We start from the raw sequence: 18103 nt of genomic DNA on the forward strand, positions 1-18103 counted from the left end.
CAATAAAGACCTACCTACCTACCTACCATCCATCCATCCATTTTCTACCGCTTATTCCCTTTTGGGGTCGCGGGGGGCGCTGGAGCCTATCTCAGCTACAATCGGGCGGAAGGCGGGGTACACCCTGGACAAGTCGCCACCTCATCGCAGGGCCAACACAGATAGACAGACAACATTCACACTCACATCCACACACTAGGGCCAATTTAGTGTTGCCAATCAACCTATTCCCAGGTGCATGTCTACCTAACACAAAACACCGGAGAACACCAACAAAACCCAACATAAAGGCACGGCCTGGTGCAGCCAGCTGTGACAGAAGTCTGGGCTTCCCTGTTTAGGCTGAGCGAGTACCTTTGGGGCAGAACTGAGCCTGCCCTCCGCCTTGCAAGCCGCGACATGCCGTTACAGTCTGACTGCGGACAAACAACAAACTTGGCGCCGTGTTTAGTCACGTGGAGAGTCATTCTTAACTCACAGAAAGGCGGTTTAACAACTAAGACCCAACCCGGCGTCCTGATTGAGGACACATTCTTATGGAACGTCGCAGACAAGAAGATACCTGAATGCTGGTCGTGAGCGCCAACATCCACTTCCTGCAGAGGGAAAGGAGCGCTGGCGGGCCGCACGGGGCGGAACATGTAGCTGTCGTTGGGCAGGGAGTGCATCCTGGACACGGACATCTTCTCTGAGACCTGCTGGGCGTCCTCGTCACTGCACTGCACCGCTACCTCCTCCTGGGGGAGACAGAGACCTCAGACTCAGTACTGTCACATGTTAGCAAGTACGCTTGCAATGTCTTAACACAGGGATGTCAAACTGTTTTTTATTGAGGACCACATTGCTGTTATGGCTGCCATCAGTCGGCTTGTAACAGGGAATAATGTATGAATATGCCTCTGGATTTCATTATTAATTATATAAATTGTTTTAAGTAGACTGTCGATTTTACAGTAAAAACTTTGCGTTTACAAAATTTTACTATAAATATAGCGTTTAAAAAAAAAAATGTTTACAACATTTTACGGTAAATGGAAAAACAGTACCACTGTTTTTTAGGGGGTTTTTTTACGGAAAAAAGCTGGCAGCTTATCAGTGCCGGCCCAAGCCTCCATGGGGCCCTAAGCAAAATTTGATTTTGGGGCCCTCTATTTCTGCCAATAATATTGATTGATCATTCACACACCTACTATAAACTCATTGCGGCTCTGGCAGTGTTGTTTACATGATCCTATTGTCAGCCTGGCATGTCTTTACAAATGACATGTCATTTATAAAGATATGGGGGTGGCCCAGTTAAGAACATAAATAATACCAATGAATGAACGAATGATGTCCAGAGTGCCACATATGGTTCCTAATCTTAAAATGTAGAAAACATTCAGCTACAAGAGTGGCCTGGGGTTGAACAGTCCAAGTGATAAAGCTTTGTATTTACAGTAAAAGTGTCATCTTGTCTCATCAGTCTTGTACATATTAGTCTTTAATTACTAGTTTATATTTTTAGTTAATTGTTCATATTTAATGTTTACTTTGTACAAAGAGAGCGCAGTCTACTGAAGTTAAATTCCATGTGTGTTAAACATAACTGGACAATAAAGCTGATTCTGATTCACTTTATTATTTTTGGTAACAAAAACCTGAAACAGCAATGTGCAAAAATGTTGACCTAAAATTGTGTTTTTGTACAATAATATATCTTTGATCATTTAGAAATCATCAGTCAGACTCGTACATGCAAAAAATGAAAAATAATAATTTTTTGTTAATTGCTTTTGGGGGCCCCCTGGTGGCCGCGTGGCCCTAAGCAAGCGCTTAGTACGCTTATGCCTTGGGCCGGCTCTGCAGCTTATTTGCCAGAATTTTTGTGTTAAATTTAAATTATTTTTTTTACAGTTAATGGAAAAACAATACAAGGGACTTTTTTTTATTCTGGCAACTTCGCTGCCAGTTTTTCTACTGTAAAAACAAATGTACCGTCTTTCCATTTACAGTAATACACCGTTAAAAACAACAACCGTAAATATTACAGTCAAAAACTTGCAGCTAAGTCAACAGAATTTTAACGTAAAAAACAGTAGTAGTTTTATTCAATTTACAGTAATATGCTGTAAAGAACAACGTAAAATGTATTGTCATATTTATTAATTTGTAGTTTTAACTTTAAAACAAACTGTAAAATGTACAAATTCATGTGCGTTGTGTGATTTTTTGAATTTGGTGCAGACCACTTCACTGCAAGTGAGATCATTATGATGTATCATTTCTATATCCTCCAATATTTGAATGGAAGAAATTAAGTATTTTTATTTATTTTTATTTACACAAACATTTTTTTGGAAAGAATGATAATATTCCGTGATATTTGTTGCAATATTGGATACAATTGAAGTTTAAAAAGGCATGCAATTTCAAGCCCTACATATATGTTTTCTGTCGAAATGAAAAGAATCTATTACATTTAGTGAGAAAATATCAAGTACTTTATTGACATGTCATTTCCAGGTGTTTGCGGGACAGATAAAATGATGATCTGGCCGGCCCATGAGTTTGACACCTGTGTCTTAACCTGACTAGAAAACAACATGGCAGTGCAAGTTTTGGACGCAGACAACGTAAGAAAAGGCAGGTTTTATCCGATTTGCACGCAAGGCAATTGTTTGACATAAAATCATAAATTAAAGTAATAATTGTGAATTGATTAAAGAGTGCAGATAAAATACTTAAGGCCTGTCTCACATTTTGTGGAAAACTGTTTCAGGTTTTAGCCGCATAACCCAGAGCTGGGCAAATATTTTGACTCTGGGGCCACATTGAGAGAAAAAAAATGTGGCAGGGGGGGGCTAATGTGCATGTGTGTGGAAATTATATAAATTATATATACACATTTTAGCTGTACAGTATGTGTGTATGTATGTTTAAAATAAAGAAAGTGGGATTTACAATATTAACTATGAACAATAAAACATTGAATATTATTATTATATATGAACTTTGCTCTTTTACTTCTCAGACCAGCACCTCCATGGACATCTTTTACAAGCAAAACACAACAAAAATGTAACAAAGTGTAATAAACACCTACATTATTATATATTATCACTTTTATGCAGAACTTTGTTGTAAAAATGTGCTTCTGCTTTGATTCTGACACATGCGTTTGGGTTGGCTGCTCTGAAAACAAGCCCCGCCCACTCTTTGTTCCTCATCTGAGCTGCTGTGATGTAGATCACCGGAATAACTCCTACAACACCCAAAAGTGCAGATTTCAACCATTGAAATTAGGGATGTCTGATAATGGCTTTTTGCCGATATCCGATATTCCGATATTGTCCAACTCTTTAATTACCGATACCGATATCGACCGATACCGATATCAACCGATATCAACCTACTCAGTGGCCTAGTGGTTAGAGTGTCCGCCCTGAGATCCGTAGGTTGTGAGTTCAAACCCCGGCCGAGTCATACCAAAAGACTATAAAAAATGGGACCCATTACCTCCCTGCTTGGCACTCAGCATCAAGGGTTGGAATTGGGGGTTAAATCACCAAAATGATTCCCGGGCGCGGCCACCGCTGCTGCCCACTGCTCCCCTCACCTCCCAGGGGGTGATCAAGGGTGATGGGTCAAATGCAGAGAATAATCTCGCCACACCTAGTGTGTGTGTGACAATCATTGGTACTTTAACTTTAACTTTTATATGCAGTGGTGGAATCAACACATTATTATGCCTAATTTGGACAACCAGGTATGGTGAAGATAAAGTACTTAAAAAAAAATAAAAAAAATAATAATAATAAGATAAATAAATTAAAACCATTTTCTTGAATAAAAAAGAAAGTAAAACAATATAAAGACAGTTACATTAAAACTAGTAATTAATTAAAATTAGTAAAATTAGCTGTTAAAGGTTAGTACTATTAGTGGACCAATCATGTGTGCTTACGGACTGTATCCCTTGCAGACTGTATTGATATATATTGATATATAATGTAGGAACCAGAATATTAATGACAAAAAGGAACAACCCTTTTGTGTGAATGAGTGTGAATAAGTGTAAATGGGGGAGGAAGGCTTTTTGGGTTGGTGCACTAATTGTAAGTGTATATTGTGTTTTTTATGTTGATTTAATAAAAACAAAAATAAATAAAAAATAAATAAATAAAACGATACCGATAATAAAAAAACGATACCGATAATTTCCGATATTACATTTTAACGCATTTATCTGCCGATAATATCGGCAGGCCGATATTGTCGGACATCTCTAATTGAAATATTTTCTATAGTTCAAGAGTTACGGCCATTTAAAAACAGCACCGCGCATGACAATGGCGGATACAGTTTTGATGTTAAAGGTCTAAAAAAATAATGTAGAACGTCCGACGGGCCGGATTTTGCCCAGGTCTGGCTTTACCGAACCAAGATGGTTCATATGTCTCCAACACAGGCCCAAACTTTTTCCACTGAGTGCCACAGACTGAACAAATCAAAGTGCGGGGGCCATTTTTGTAGTTTTCATCTTTAAAATCCGCACAATTTACAGATTTTCTTTCAAAGAACTAAAAAAATGCAATTTCTGTCGTTGAAATTTCATGTGAGAACTTGTCGAAGAGCTGGCTCCCCCACCTGTCCTCTGGACTAGGCTGGATCATTTTGTTTAGTCCTTTAAAAGCCTATTTACGCTAGTGCACTTCGCAGCTGCACATCTTTGTTGTTTTCCCAAATAAAGAGGGCTTTTTCATGCACATGCCTACCGTCTCCGCATCCGGCGGTCCGGAAAAACACAGACCCGAGCAGACAGTTTGATAATAACGGTGTCAAAAATTCAATCAAATCATTTTATGGACAAACATTTTATAAATATTTGCTATTAAATAGTCCCATAGTTCAATGATCAGGTTCCCTCGTACCACGATGTCCAAACACTTTCTCTGTGGTCTCTTCCACTCCAGCAGCCCAGACAAAGCCAGGTAAAATACCGTAAATTCCAGACTAATATCCGCTACATTTTTCCTATGCTTTGCACCCTGCGGCTTATACAACGATGTGGCTAATTTATGGACTTTTCTTTGCTGACGGCCATAAAGCAAATAGTTTTCATCAAACACATGCAGAGACAATTGAACGGGGTGTTATTTTTTTGCGCTGCGGCACTATCTTTTGGACGAGTTCGCTCACTGCAGGTGAATGCCGATAGTGTTTCCTGCTGTTTGAAGCTTTAAACCGGAAGTACAAGTGCCATTAAGTCGTCCTACCTTTATGGAGTTTTCTACTCGTATGGATTCTTCATTCGTTCTTAAGTTTTACAATATAACTAAAACGATTCTTACTTACTAAACCGCCCCATGTGTGACGTCTGTAGGAGTGCTTTCATGCATATTTGTACATGCTATCGAAATGCTAGCATCGTTAGCATGAACTATTATGCCAACACGTTTACCAGTGTCTGTGTTAGTATTGTTAACTTACAACCGCATTATTTGTGTATTGTTTCAGTTTCACAAGTTCCTCGGTAAATTCACCAAAACGTCTCCATGGAGTTATTGAGTCTGTTAAGTTGATTGGAGAGTTGTTTTAATTCCTTAAACCGGAAGCAAAACTGTCAATAATGTTCTGCTCGGAAGGATTCTTCATTCACTCCAAGCAACGTTTGTAAGTTTTACAACATATCTAAAACAATTCACGCTTACTAAGCCGTCCCATGTGTGGCGTCTGTAGGAGTGTTTTCATGCCATTATCGTAACGTAATGAAGCTTTTGGATTCATCATTCATCAATCATAGCAATGTTTGTAAGTTTTACAATATAAGTAAAACAATTCTTACTTACTAAACCGTCCCACGTGTGACATCTGTGGGAGTGTTTTCATGCATATTTGTACGTGCTATCGTAATGTAATGACTGTAGCATCGTTAGCTTTGCTGATATGCTAACACATTTGCAAGTGTCTGTGTTGGTGTTATTAACTTACAACGGAATTATTTTTGTATTGTTTCACTTTCACAAATTTCTCAGTAAATTCACCAAAACGTCACCGTGGAGTTATTGAGTCTGCTTAGCTCTATTGGAGAGCTAGCTACCACAGCTAGTGGGTCCATGACGATGACTTCTGTTTTGTTTGATCAGCCGTTTTACTGCCGTGTTACAGACACCGCTTGGAAACAATTAAGGTATGTAAATAAACATTTACAAAATATTTCTGTGTAAATAACTCTTTTCACAATGTATATACCTGCGGCTTGTAGTCTGGTGCGGCTTAGATATGGAATATATATATATTTTTTTTCCTCTAAAATGTTGTGGGTGCGGCTTATATACCAGTGCACTCTATAGTCGGTATGTACAGTTTGATTTTTAACAGCCCCCACCTGGCCAGGTGATTGTGGACATGGACCAACAAAGGTCCCCGCCCCCGAGCTGCTGCTGGAGGCGGTGCTTAACCTGCGCTGCTGCTCCATCGCCATTTCCATGGCAATTTCTGCATCCATCTCCGCGTCCTCTTTGGCCTCCTGTAAAAGTCAACGAATCACTGACAAACTTACTGTGAATCAAAACGCCCGAGACCCGCAACGCCCAACAGTCTGGAAGTTTATCGGAATGTCGTTGGGCGTAAGTGCTACTGTACCTTGTTGCTTTCTTCCAGGTGCTTCATCAGCACAGCCACCACCACATTAACCAGCACAAACTGGGCCATGAGCACAAAGGTGACAAAGTAAATAGGGGACACCAGAGGCAGGTAGGTCAGACAGTGGCCGTCCTCTGGACGACAGTCTCTCAGTGTGTCCTGAGGAATCAAATACAGACAAGAGTCAAAGGCACATTTTATTCCAACGAAAACGTCTGTCTTCAACGGGACTGTTGGGTCCCAGAACAGCCGCGGTTTATTTCTCCCACAAGCCAGACTGAAGACTAAAGACGACATTAGCAGGCCTGACATTTGGCTCACTGGGTAATTACTTTGAAATATCCTCTGAGTCATATTTAATCCAAGAGTTTTTCTGCTGTCACTGTGTTTAAAATACTGTACCTCGGACCATCGTGAGCTCAATTTTTTGTTTCATCTGACCACAGAACTTTCCTCCAGAAGGTCTTATCATTGTCCACGTGATGTCAGATGGAACAAAAATTGAGCTCATTGGCCACAATACCCAGCATTATATTTGGAGGAGAAAAGGTGAGGCCTTCAATCCCAGGAACACCACACCTACCGTCAAGCATGGTGGTGGTAGTATTATGCTCTGGGCCTGTTTTGCTGCCAATGGAACTGGTGCTTTAAATGGCACAATTAAAAAGGAGGATTACCTCCAAATTCTTCAGGACAACCTAAAATCATCAGCCCGAATGTTGGGTCTTGGGCGCAGTTGGGTGTTCCAACAGGACAATGACCCCAAACACACGTCAAAAGTGGTATACAAATGGCTAAATCAGGCTAGAATTAAGGTTTTAGAATGGCCTTCCCAAAGTCCTGACTTAAATGTGTGGACAATGCTGAAGAAACAAGTCCATGTCAGAAAATCAAAAAATTTAGCTGAACTGCACCAATTTTGTCAAGAGGAGTGGTCAAAACTTCAACCAGAAGCTTGTGGATGTCAATACGTGGACTATGGTGTGATTGTTTTCCCGAGATGCAAGAGAACTTGGACCGGACATGGCGTGAGGGTAAGGACATCATTTAATTTTACTATAAAAAAGGAACAAAGGTTGTAAATAAAAGGCGCGCACAAGGGCGGAAGTACAAATTTAGCTATGAACAAAACACTTTGACAAAAAAAGTATGAACATGAAACCAAAAAGACACTTACTATGACGTGAAACGATCAGCATGAACTATGGTAGCAGAAGTAGCATGGCATGAAGTGAGCAGAGTTATAATAATGTCGCCAGGAAGACTACCTGGCAACTGAAAGCTTAAATAATAGTGACATGATTACAACAGGTTCGTGTGTCCAAATGAGTCTGGTGTGTGAGTTCAAATGCATGACAGGTGAAACCAATGAGTAGTCATGAAAACAAAAACAATGGAGCGTAAACAGAAACTAAAGAGTCCAATAACTAAACAAAACAAAACATGATCCAAAAGACATGACTGAGACCCCCTTAAGGACAGATACCAGATATCCAAAAAACAAAAAAAAACAAAGCAGGATCAAGAGTCATTGGACATGGCGGTGGGTTGCCAGACCAAGTGTCCCCGAATCCACCGAGGCAAAGTCAGGTGGCGGCGACGCGTAGAGCGCCGCTGTACCTGACGAGGTGGCCGACCTGGGAAGGACCACATCCGTGGCCGACGAGGAGGTGGGCGCACTTGGTGTTGCGGATGACCAGGTAGCGGCCACATCCGTGGCCGACGAGGAGGCAGGCGCGTCGTCATTGTGGCAGGCATGGAGGCAGCAGACGAAGCAGTCACTGGTGCCGTAGACGAAGCAGGCGGCGAGTCTTGGCATGGCGAGTCTTGGCATGGCGGATCTTGGCATGGCGGGTCTTGGCATGGCGGGTCTTGGCATGGCGGGTCTTGGCATGGCGGGTCTTGGCATGGCGGGTCTTGGCTTGGGTCTTGGCTTAGGTCTTGGCTTGGGTCTTAGCGTCGTGGATCTGCGACTGGCGGACTTCGCGTCGTGGAGCTGCGACTGGCGGTACTTGGCATCGTGGCGCTGCGACTGCCGGCACTTGGCGTCGTGGAGCTGCGACTGGCGGCACTTGGCGTCGTGGAGCTGCGACTGGCGGCACTTGGCGTCGTGGAGCTGCGACTGGCGGCACTTGGCGTCGTGGAGCTGCGACTGGCGACACTTGGCGTTGTGGAGCTGCGACTGGCAGCACTTGGCGTCGTGAAGCTGCGACTAGCGGCCCTTGGCGGCGTGGAACTGCGACTGGCGGCACTTGGCGTCGTGGAGCTGCGACTGGCGGCACTTGGCGTCGTGGAGCTGCGACTGGCGGCACTTGGCGTCTTGGAGCTGCGACTGGCGGCACTTGGCGTCATGGAGCTGCGACTGGCGACACTTGGCGTTGTGGAGCTGCGACTGGCAGCACTTGGCGTCGTGAAGCTGCGACTAGCGGCCCTTGGCGGCGTGGAACTGCTACTGGCGGCACTTGGCGTGGAGCTGCTACTGGTGGAATTTGGCGTGGAGCTGCTACTGGAAGAACTTGGCGTGGTAGAGCTTGGCATGGTGCGGCAGGCGGCGAAGCCTGGCGTGGTGCGGCTAGGCATGTTGCTAGCCTTGGAGCAGGGCATGGAGCTCGCCGTGGCGTAGGTGCTAGCCTTGGTGCTGGTGCTAGCCTTGGCGCTGTTGCTAGCCTTGGAGCTAGTCGTGGTGCTAGCCGTGGTGCAGGTCATGGTCCAGCGACAGGTGCTAGCCTTGGAGCAGCTAGCCGTGGTGCAGGTGGAGGTGGCCTCGCTGGGGGTTGCGGCCTAGCAGGCCGATAGACCGGTGGCGGCGGCCGGGCCGGAGGTTGCGGCTTAGCCGGCCGAAAGACCAGTGGCGGCGGTCGGGCTGGAGGCTGTGGCTTGGCAGGCCGAACAACTGGTGGTGGCAGCCGTGCTAGAGGCTGTGGCTTGGCATGACGATGCTGAGCCACCCCACCTCAACAGTTCTCAGCCCTAGCCCCCCCCTCAAGGAGCGGATACCAGACGCGCTCCCCGCGGTTTGGAACCGTCTTTTGGAGTGGGTGGAGGGAGGTCAGGAGGGGGACAGAATCCTCCCCTCTAAATTGTCCAAAATGTCTTTCATCATCCCCCCCCTGAAGTTGAGTGGGAGGAAAAATTGAACAATTCTGTGATGTGGGCGGGGCTTGAGTCCTGGGGGGCGGAGCTTGAATTTGGGATGACTGTGATTGAAAAGCTCTAATTTTCAAAAACATGTCCTGGTAATGCCTTATCATGGATATAGAGTCTTTTGATGGAGGTGGCTGACAAGAAAAAGAGTTCAGAAAAAAAAACCTTGATCTGTGATGTCACCCACTGGCGGCGGCGTGATGTCCTCCTTTGGAAGCCGGGCAGGCTGCAGCCTATTTCCGCCCGGAAGGGGAGGAGCTTGCGGGAGCGCCGCGTGCTGTCCGCTCGCCTTCCCTGACGTCCTTGGTCTGGAGCGGCGCTTCCGGGACTGCAGTGACGCAGCGCCGTCCTCGGACCAAATGGAGCTAATCGGTATTAGTTTGCCATTTGGCCCCCACGTCAAGTCTAACTCCGCCATGGCTCCTAATGACTCCATATCTCTTGCGGGAAAATTCTGTACAGCTGGCGACATTATGTCAATATGTGGACTATGGTGTGATTGTTTTCCCTAGATGCAAGAGAACTTGGACCGGACATGGCGTGAGGGTAAGGACATCATTTAATTTTACTATGAAAAAGGAACAAAGGTTGCAAACAAAAGGCGTGCACAAGGGCGGAAGTACAAATTTAGGTTGATATGTTCAAAGTTCGTTAAAGGACAACTCCTGTATTTGGCCTAAAAATGGCCGGCGGAAATCAAGATGGTCGACTTCCCGTTTGTTTTCAAATATGGGTTCTTGAGGCTTTTACGTGTGCTTTGTCATGATTCACGTCTAGGGCGATTTTTGTGAAGACCTGAAACTGGGGCAAGGGCTATTTTTTTGTACACCTTTAAAGGGGGCGCTAAAGAGTTGTTTTTAACATTTTGTGTTTGGGACCTAACATTCACACAACAAATAATTCTTAACTTAACTGTCAATAAATTCAAAGTTCACCATTTTAGTCATAATGTTTGCGCTTAAGAAGCTTTTTTATGACTTTAGCACCAGACTTCTTCTGTTTGTTTGATAATGCCTTCACTGCCACAAGTGGTGGAAAGGTGTATTACAACTGAGTACAGCTGCGGCCCACATGGAGAAACACCTATTTTTGGGCTGATCCCGAAGGGCCAAGTAACACAACACTGCCATCTAGTGTCTCAGTAGTGCAACTGCCTATTGTTATCATAATCAGCTCATTATAAACGTTTCATTAAAAAATAAACATTTGTTAACACACAAAAATACAAAAAAATGTTGGAACTGTATCAGATTAAATTGGAGTGCACTCATCCCTAGTAGTAGCTCAGTTTAAAAAAAAACAAAAAAAAACACCAAAATATGCCTTAGTTTTCACTAATAAAAAAATAAGAGCCTTTTTAAAATGTAAAATAGGGTTTAGTGCTGTGCGATATTACGATATACAGTCATGGTTAAAAGTTTACATACACTTGTAAAGAACATAATGTCATGGCTGTCTTGAGTTTCCAATCATTTCTACAACTCTTATTTTTTTGTGATAGAGTGATTGGAGCATATACTTGTTGGTCACAAAAAACATTCATGAAGTTTGGTTCTTTTATGAATTTATTATGGGTCTACTGAAAATGTGACTAAATCTGCTGGGTCAAAAGTATACATACAGCAATGTTAATATTTGCTTACATGTGCCTTGGCAAGTTTCACTGCAATAAGGCGCTTTTGGTAGCCATCCACAAGCTTCTGCTTGAATTTTTGACCACTCCTCTTGACAAAACTGGTGCAGTTCAGCTAAATTTGTTGGTTTTCTGACATGGACTTGTTTCTTCAGCATTGTCCACACGTTTAAGTCAGGACTTTGGGAAGGTCAATCTTAATTCTAGCCTGATTTATCCATTCCTTTACCAATTTTGACCTGTGTTTGGGGTCATTGTCCTGTTAGAACACCCAACTGCGCCCAAGACCCAACCTCCGGGCTGATGATTTTAGGTTGTCCTGAAGAATTTGGAGGTAATCCTCCTTTTTCATTGTCCCATTTACTCTCTGTAAAGCACCAGTTCCATTGGCAGCAAAACAGGCCCAGAGCATAATACTACCACCACCATGTTTGACGGTAGGGATGGTGTTCCAGGGATTAAAGGCCTCACCTTTTCTCCTCCAAATATATTGCTGGGTATTGCGGCCAAACAGCTCAATTTTTGTTTCATCTGACATCACATGGACAAAGATAAGACCTTCTGGAAGAAAGTTCTGTGGTCAGATGAAACAAAAATTGAGCTGTTGGCCACAATACCCAGCAATATGTTTGGAGGAGAAAAGGTGACGTCTAAGTACTTTACGGCAGGAGTAAAAATGTCAACAATGTAGAGACGGAGAGCACAATGGAAGCGGCGCAGACAGGAACAGGAAGTAAGTCTGGGCTCCGCAGGAGGACAACAATGGAGCCTTTTGATCAATAGGGAGTTGATTTATTCTTACGTTTTGTTGTTTCTGCTCCATCTACGCAAGAAACAAAGACAAATTTGTAGGGATGTCCGATAATGGCTTTTTGTCGATATCCGATATTCCGATATTGTCCAACTCTTTAATTACCGATACCGATATCAATCGATACCGATATCAACCGATATATACAGTCGTGGAATTAACACATTATTATGCTTAATTTGGACAACCAGATATGGTGAAGGTAAGGTACTTTTTTTTTTTAATTAATAAAATAAGATAAATAAATTAAAAACATTTTCTTGAATAAAAAAGAAAGTAAAACAATATAAAAACAGTTACATAGAAACTAGTAATGGATGAAAATTAGTAAAATTAACTATTAAAGGTTATTACTATTAGTGGACCAGCAGCACGCACAATCATGTGTGCTTACGGACTGTATCCCTTGCAGACTGTATTGATATATATTGATATATAATGTAGGAACCAGAATATTAATAACAGAAAGAAACAACCCTTTTGTGTGAATCAGTGTGAATGGGGAGGGAGGTTTTTTGGGTTGGTGCACTAATTGTAAGTGTATCTTGTGTTTTTTATGTTGATTTAATAAGAAAAAAAAAACAAGCAAAAAAAAAAACGATACTGATAATAAAAAAAAAACGATACTGGTAATTTCCGATATTACATTTTAACGCATTTATCGGCCTATATTATCGGACATCCCTACAAATTTGTTTGGTGGAAATAGTGCTGAGTTGCCAAAATGTGAGTTTAAGTTTAAGAAAATATACTCTATCGTGATATATCCAAATATAATAATGTAACAAAATCCAGTTTTTTTTTTCGGACTGACCGAATAGGCACCCATTCACGTAAAAACCAACGGTGCCATGTTTTGGTACCTGGGTTGAGTGTGACGTCACCCCCGGGCGGCTCATCGCATTTTGGCACTTTCCGACCACCCCAGCAGCACTGAGAGCGGACTCGGACAAACTACTTTAAGGTAATTTTGCAATTTTCAATGACAACACAGAAATGGATTCAATAAATGCTTCATCATCAGTAAAGTCAGGCTACACATTAAAAAAAAAAAAAGTGCTAATATACATTGGCTTTGCCATTAACATGCTATTGATTAACATTAGCGATTTCACATGGCGATTTCAACACTTCCAATCTAAGATGCACGTTCAAATCAAACAGCTGGTGCGCATAGTACAATGCTTACAATATTAACACGTTTTAGGGAGCAACAAAAGAAGACTGAACTGACTAGCCAACACACCATAAACTACCAAAACACTACTGCCATCTAACGTCTTGGACTTGCAACTGTAATTGAGACTTAGGAATGTGATAATAAAACAAGATACAACAACTGGACATCAGTTATCATAATCACCTTATTTTTAAATATTGCAAAAAAAATAGATTTTATCATCAAAAACAATTAATATTTTTGTTATCACATAATTGTACCAAAAATTGGTACCATTGAGTACCCAGGTACCGCTAATGTGAACTGTACCCATCCCTAATAGGGATATACACTATATTGCCAAAAGTATTTGGCCATCCAGCCAAATGATCAGAATCAGGTGTCCTAATCACTTGGCCCGGCCACAGGTGTATACAATCAAGCACTTAGGCATGGAGACTGTTTCTACAAACATTTGTGAAAGAATGGGCCGCTCTCAGGAGCTCAGTGATTTTTGCAGCGTGGAACTGTCATAGGATGCCACCTGTGCAACAAATCCAGTCGTGAAATTTCCTTGCTCCTAAATATTCCAAAGTCAACTGTCAGCTTTATTATAAGAACATGGAAGAGTTTGGGAACAACAGCAACTCAGCCACGAAGTGGTAGGAGTGTGAAATTTGGTGGAGGAGTAATTATGGTGTAAGGTTGCTTTTCAGGAGTTGGGCTTGACCCCTTAGTTCCAGTGAAAGGAACTTTGAATGCTCCAGGATACCAAAACATTTTGGACAATTCCATGCTTCCAACCTTGTGGGAACAGTTTGGAGCGGGCCCTTTCTCTTCCAACATGACTGTGCACCAGTGCACAAAACAAGGTCCATAAAGACATGGATGACAGAGTTTGGTGTGGATGAACTTGACTGGCCTGCACAGAGTCCTGACATGAACACCTTTGGGATGAAATGGAACGGAGGCTGAGAGCCAGGCCTTCTCGACCAACATGTGTTGGTGTGTGACCTCACCAATGCGCTTTTGGAAGAATGGTGGAAAATTCCTATAAACACACTTCGCAACCTTGTGGACAGCCTTCCCAGAAGAGTTGAAGCTGTAATAGCTGCAAAAGGTGGACCCACATCATATTGAACCCTATGGGTTAGGAATGGGATGGCACTTCAAGTTCATATGTGAGTCAAGGCAGGTGGCCAAATACTTTTGGCAATATAGTGTATATTGTTGTCCATATGGCACATTACTATGTTCGGTGCTTTGCAACATTTCATCTTTTCATTTCCTCCTTTAATTCCTACTATCTTGGCCTACAGTAGAATCATACTTTACTTTCTTGTTTCATCTCACTTGCCTCCTTGGATGTTTGTTGGCCACCGAAGGCCGTAAAGTAGTGACAGAAGGCTGCCTCCAGGTGCTGCGGAATGTAAATAAAGTCAACCTGACCTGGCTCTGTCTTCCGTAACACTTTATGTTCTTGATGTCTGCGGTGGTTGCAAATTAATGTTTTAGTTGTATTGTAATGCAGTGTTTTTTAACCACCAGTGTGCCGCGGGATACAGTCTGGTGTGCCGTGGGAGATTATCTAATTTCACCTAATTGGGTTAAAAATATTTTTTGCAAACCAGTAATTATAGTCTCCAAATTATGTGTTGTTCTTGAGTGTCGGTGGTGTCTAGAGCTCGGCAGAGTAACCGTGTAATACTCTTCCATATCAGCAGGCGGCAGCCGGTAGCTAATTGCTTAGTAGATGTCGGAAACAGCGGGAGGCAGCGTGCAGGTAAAAAGGTATCTAATGCTTAAACCAAAAATAAACAAAAGGTGAGTGCCTCTAAGAAAAGGCATTGAAGCTTAGGGAAGGCTATGCAGAACGAAACTACAACTAAACTGGCTACAAAGTAAACAAAAACAGAATGCTGGACGACAGCAAAGACTTACTGTGGAGCAAAGACAGCGTCACCAAAGTACATTCGAACATGACATGAAAATCAACAATGTCCCCACAAAGAAGGATGAAAACAACTGAAATATTCTCGATTGCTAAAACAAAGTAGATGCGGGAAACATCGCTCAAAGGAAGACATGAAACTGCTACAGGAAAATACCAAAAAAGAGAAAAAGTCACCAAAATAGGAGCGCAAGACAAGAACTAAAACACTACACAGGAAAACGGCAAAAAACTCAAAATAAGTCAGGGTGTTATGTGCCAGGTGGTGACAGTACACCTACTTTGAGACAATAGCTATATTGATGCATGCTTGGTTATGGTGTAAAGTCATATTCAACAATTGCGACAACAACTTTTTACTGTCAACTGAGTTTAGTTTTTTAATGATTTCTGCTGGTGGTGTGCCTCCGGATTTTTTTCAACGCAAAAAATGTGCCTTGGCTCCAAAAAAGGTTGAAAAACACTGTTGTAATGGAAACATGTATGGAGCTTTTATTTTTGAAATGCTGTCAACAAGCTGCCCAGAAAAAGTGTTGTAATCAGTGGTAGCTGCTGAAAAAGGTACGGCAGCGGGAAAACCACAAGGTTCAGAGAAAAGTGTGATCCATCGAAGTTAAAGTTATTTCTAAGGTGTACAACAGAAGTATTCACGGTGTCTTTGCACCTGGTTGATGAGGAAACAAGGTTGGTGACACAATTTGTGGTATGAATGTATTTTTTGTTGTGTTTTATCGAGTGCACGTTACTGTTTGACGATATATCGCCCACTAGAGGGAACTGTCATATTGTAGTCAAACTTACTTGCAACGATACCAAGGTATTATTGTTAATTATTGTAACGTCAAGGACATTTGCAATGTCTATTACATATTTTATGTCTTGATTTATGTAAAGTACAAAATGGATAGTTAAAAGTGTAACAAGTGTACACGTTGGACATACAAATGTAATAGCACTCAAATAAAATCAAATCGGTAAACATTGTCAAGGTAACTCATTCAAGGTGCAATAAATACAGTAAAAAAGTTTAAGTTAAACCAGTGTTAAGAGTTACTAATTGTATGTTTGTGTTCCTGTAGCTCTCACGGTGTGTTCACGTATATAATATATATTAATATATATATATACGTATATATATATATATATATATATATATATATATATATATATATATATATATATATATATATATATATATATATATATATATATATATACATACATACATATGTATATATATATACATAAAAAAACAAAAAAACAAATCCTTCTCACCCCGGTGGGGTGGTATCTGTGTCATCCTCAAGCTCGGGTCCTCTACCTGAGGCCTGGGAGTTGGAGGGGATTCTGAGCAGTATCCATATATATATATATATATATATATATATATATATATATATATATGTATATATATATATATATATATATATATATATATATATATATATATATATATCTGTATGTATGTATGTATGTATGTATATATATATTTTTATATATATATATATATATATATATATATATATATATATATATATATATATATATATATATATCTGTATGTATGTATGTATGTATGTATATATATATTTTTATATATATATATATATTTATATATACACATAGATATATCTATATATCTATCCATCCATCCATTTTTTACAGCTTATTCCCTTCGGGGTCACTGGAGCCTATCTCAGCTACAATCGGGCGGAAGGCGCCACATTTTTTTTAGCCTAATGCGGACCACGGGTCAAAATGTTTGGGGACCCCTGCTCTACATCCTACATTGTGTCACCTTGATTGCACTACAACAACTTCTGGAACATATCTGGCGCTAAAACAGTTCCAGTATGTGACAGTAGATTTACATTGTGTCTGCACAATAAATAAGTCAATATGATTACAGTTTCCTTGTACTGTACTTTATCCGCCACATACTTTAATGCTAATTCATTTATGTGTAACTTTACTTCTGCAAGGTTGATGCTCTGGTAGCTTGGATTATATGTCATTCGGGCAACATCTTGAAGTCGCTTCTTCAGATTGTCCTTGCCTTTAATGGCGTTGTCTTCTCGATATGATTCACTCGGTCCGACGCGATAACATCCCTGAATTACTACTTTTCAGACGTGAAAGTGCTCGTCTTGCTTCGTTCTTTATTGCGCCGTAATTGCTTTTGGAGGTCAGTTCTATCATGTGAGTGTGCACAAAAATGTTTTAGCGTGTGTGTGTGTGTGTGTGTGTGTGTGTGTGTGTATGTGTGTGTGTTCATACTTTCATAATCCCGTTCCAGTTGTCTCCAGTGGACACTCGAAACAATGTGAGGAAGGCCATCCCGAAATTTTCAAAGGTGGCGTGGCGACTCAGGCCCTCGCAGGGGTTGTTTTTGCACTCTAATCGACACACAAAGGGCACAGTCAGTCATTAAGCAAACAAAAGCAGGGAACAAAGTTGATTTATAATCAGGGGTGTCCAAAGTGTGGCTCTGGAGCCTTATTTGGCAGGCAGCTATTTTTTAACGGCTCGTACTGACATGCGAGATGTGACGAGAAAAACTTGCCATGTTGACAATAATAATACAATATGGCTTTTTTTTTTAAACGGTCATTGCTCAAAAAATAATAATGAATCAAAATCAATGTTATGAATTATTGACATGTTGAAGAAAAGTTAAAGTTAAAGTACCAATGATTGTCACACACACACTAGGTGTGGTGAAATTTGTCCTCTGCATTTGACCCATCCCCTTTGATCACCCCCTGGGAGGTGAGGGGA

The 18103-nt window shown here is 41.4% G+C and overlaps 1 protein-coding gene across 2 annotated transcripts in view; it reads right to left on the reverse strand.

The window, feature by feature from the left end:
- Nucleotides 1–18103, reverse strand: part of cacna1ha (calcium channel, voltage-dependent, T type, alpha 1H subunit a) — a 347520-nt gene that overhangs the window by 17157 nt on the left and 312260 nt on the right. For both annotated transcript variants that reach the window (XM_061981581.2, XM_061981580.2), the window contains exons 33-36: nucleotides 17603–17721; nucleotides 6628–6786; nucleotides 6371–6511; nucleotides 563–737 (exon numbers count right to left, since the gene is read on the reverse strand). In XM_061981581.2, the coding sequence (XP_061837565.2) occupies nucleotides 563–737; nucleotides 6371–6511; nucleotides 6628–6786; nucleotides 17603–17721 (594 nt within the window). The remainder of the gene's footprint in view (nucleotides 1–562; nucleotides 738–6370; nucleotides 6512–6627; nucleotides 6787–17602; nucleotides 17722–18103) is intronic.

The sequence above is a fragment of the Nerophis lumbriciformis genome, linkage group LG24 (assembly GCF_033978685.3).
Source record: "Nerophis lumbriciformis linkage group LG24, RoL_Nlum_v2.1, whole genome shotgun sequence".
NCBI classification, from domain to species: Eukaryota; Metazoa; Chordata; class Actinopteri; order Syngnathiformes; family Syngnathidae; genus Nerophis; species Nerophis lumbriciformis.